This window comes from Elephantulus edwardii, unplaced genomic scaffold (assembly GCF_000299155.1).
Source record: "Elephantulus edwardii isolate Elephantulus edwardi_28Jun2011 unplaced genomic scaffold, EleEdw1.0 scaffold00185, whole genome shotgun sequence".
NCBI classification, from domain to species: Eukaryota; Metazoa; Chordata; class Mammalia; order Macroscelidea; family Macroscelididae; genus Elephantulus; species Elephantulus edwardii.
This window is the reverse complement of record NW_006399935.1, coordinates 5,475,593-5,478,549: the sequence shown is the minus strand read 5'-3', so window position 1 is coordinate 5,478,549 and position 2,957 is coordinate 5,475,593. Positions and strand designations below refer to the sequence as shown.

General features: G+C 63.0%; 1 protein-coding gene across 1 annotated transcript in view; it reads right to left on the bottom strand.

The window, feature by feature from the left end:
- DPP9 (dipeptidyl-peptidase 9) overlaps positions 1 to 2,957 on the bottom strand; it is a 35,479-nt gene that overhangs the window by 11,087 nt on the left and 21,435 nt on the right. Inside the window, exons 10-11 of the mRNA XM_006896382.1 lie at positions 1,609 to 1,688; positions 719 to 871 (exon numbers count right to left, since the gene is read on the bottom strand). Of these exons, the coding sequence (XP_006896444.1) occupies positions 719 to 871; positions 1,609 to 1,688 (233 nt within the window). The remainder of the gene's footprint in view (positions 1 to 718; positions 872 to 1,608; positions 1,689 to 2,957) is intronic.

Below are 2,957 nucleotides of genomic sequence, written 5' to 3'. Positions count from 1 at the left end.
CACACGGGTGGGAGTTACACACACACGGGTGGGAGTTACACCTGGGCAGGAGTCCACACGGGTGGGGGTCACCCATGGGAGGGAGTCACACACACAGACGGGGTGGTCACACACACAGACGGGGTGGTCACACACACAGACGGGGTGGTCACACACACAGACGGGGTGGTCACACACAGGCGCGAGTCACTCTGCACATAAGGAGACTGCGGCCAGGGGAGCACCATCTCTGGCTAAAGGGGCCCAAGCAAGGAACCAATGACCCAGAGTCTAGCCTGTGGGGTTCCAGCCCTGGCACAGATGCTGCCCGCGTCGGAGCATGCTGTACCAGCTTGGAGCCACACCCGTGTCCCCCACAGGCCGGTGTGGAGGGCAGGGAGAGGCGCCCTCCGCTGTGGGGGGTGCAGCCCATCTCAGGCCATTTCTGAGATGATACTAACTATGGTGAAGCAGGGACAGATGTGGGGTTGGACACAGTGACAAGAGAGCAGACAGAAGGGCAGACGCACAGAAGAGTGGACACAGGGACAGACGTGAGGACGTCAAGATGGGCAGAAGGGTGGATGCAGGCACAGACATGGTGACGTGAGGGAGGGTGGATGTGGCCGCATGCAGATGGACAGAAGAGCAGGTGTGGGTGCGCACAGCCAAGGTGGACACAGCGTCAGCTGTGGGGACAGACAGGGCCCGGGGGCGGCAGGGGAGGCACCGGGCCCACCTGACTCATGGAGCAGCTGTGGGAGTAGCCGGGCGTGGTGAGGCGCACGATCTCGCCGGCCGCTGCGTAGCTGACCACGTAGAGGTGGTGCTCCAGCGGCGTGTCCTTGGTGGCCTGGAAGTACACCAGCTTCGTCTCCTCGTTGACCCAAATCTGCAGGAAGGGAGTGCGTTACACGGCCTGGCCCGGCTCCTAGAAAGATGCTCCAGAGCGTGTGCCCCAGGAGGCCAGGCCGAGCCCCGCACCTCGGCACCTGGGTGGTATCATCCCCGCCCAGCAGAGGACTGTGTCTGCCTCCACGACCAGTCCCTCTCCTCATCCCAGGGCTGACCCTGTCCAGCTGGGCCCCTTGGAGGTCCAGGGGAGCAGGCATGGAGGCGGGGAGGGCATCTGAGGCCTGGAGGCCTGCATGTGACTAGCCCACCCCCAACCTGGATCCTCCGGGTTACGAAGTGGCCACACTGCCCCCCGGTCCCCTCTGAAGGGTCCCTGCGAGTCCAGCAGCCGAGACCTGGATGAGCATCTCCAAGGACACGAGGTGCCCCGGAGGGCGCACAGGCTCGACTCACCCCCCAGAAGGGAACCCAGAGGCTCAGCCCCTGGTGGGGACCGAGGACCCAGGCGACCTCTGTGTGCAGATGGAAGGGTTCCCATTGCAACCAGGGCCCGAGAGACCAGCGGGGGCTGAGCCTGGGGCGGGGTCGCTGAGGACCCGCGGGGTGAGGGTGTTGGGCTGGCTGACATGAAGAGGTGGGTGTGTGCACGCTGAGTGTAAATGTGAACGTGTGCAGTGCACATGCCGTCGCACACGTGTGGATAAGCCCTGTGGCTTGCGCATGTGCACATGTGTGTACGAGCAGGGGCTGCGGGTGGGGGCGTGTGCAGAATACCTTGGAGCCGTGCCGGGCCAACACCTCCCACTCGCCGCTGGTCAGGGCCACCTCCTCCTGGATGGGGCACTTAAATTCATCTGAGGGGAAAAGGAAGAGCGTGAAGGGGGGCTCAAGATAATGAACAGGGACCCTCGGGGGCCGGGACCGCCAGGGACTGACACGGGCTCCTTCCAGCTCACCACTGCGGAACCTGACCACCCGGGACAAGTTCAGACGTGGCAGGCGAGCAGCCCGAGGCCCCTGCTGGCTCCCGGGACTATGGAGGTGCGCCCACTGCAGACCAGGCTGGGAGCCGGAGGGGCCTGTGCTGGCCAACAGCCGAGGCACCAAGCCGTGTCCCGTGCGGGCCAGCGGTCTCTCAGGTAGGCCCAGCGTCCACATTTAGACCCTTCCCGTGGTGAGGCGGTCGGGCCCTAGGACTGCGTGGGATGGAGTCGGATCCCCGAGCACCCCGCTCCCCAATGACTGGACTCTGTCCATGTCCAGCTCTGTCCCTGTCCCTTGACTTTCACTGTCCGTGGTCGGGACATGTGAAGTGGGGCCACAGCTGAGTCTGGTGGGGCCCACTGTCTCACTCCACCTCTGCTTTTGGTGGCTTCCGAGGTCACAGCCCAGGGCTCCCCAGGGGCACACATCGTACCCTTGACCCACAATGCTCTGCTTCAAAAGCCACATCTCTGCGCTATAGCCCATCCCTCTGGCAGGCTGTCCCAGGCTCTGTCAACGTCCACCCAGTGTGGCCTCCCCTCACCTCAGCTTGAAAGAGGCCTGGGAAGTCTCAAAGACAGTCCTGTCGTCTCAGCTGTCCCAAACCAGCAAGTGTGCTCCCCGTGACAGGAGGGGACATGCTAGGCCAAAGGACCAGGGGCTCTGATGACAATTCCCCCCTAAGGGACACTGGGTGATGTCTGGGGACATCTGTGGGTGTCATGACTGGCATCCCAAGACCCCCTAGAGAGAGAGCATAGGAGGCCTCCCCCCGGAGAAAGAACCACTCCCTGTGTCAGCAAAGCCAAGGGAGAGGAATCCTGCAACAATTATTTAAGAAACTAAATCCTACACCTGCTTGCACCACTCAACAGAATAAACTGCTGGTCCGTGTCAGCCACAGGCCCCGCCAGCGAGCTTTCCTCTCTCTGACCCACTCACAGGGGGTCAGACGACTGGACAGACTCAGCACAACCTCCTGACACAGGGCCCGCACCTGCGGGTGATTTTATTCCCAGGGCACACTGGGCAGTGTCTGGGGACACCTGTGCTGGTCATGACTAGAGGGTAGTCCTGCAGAGAGTGGCGATCAGGGATGCTGCAGTCAGCAGTGCAGAGGACAGTGCCCGCTGCCCGCC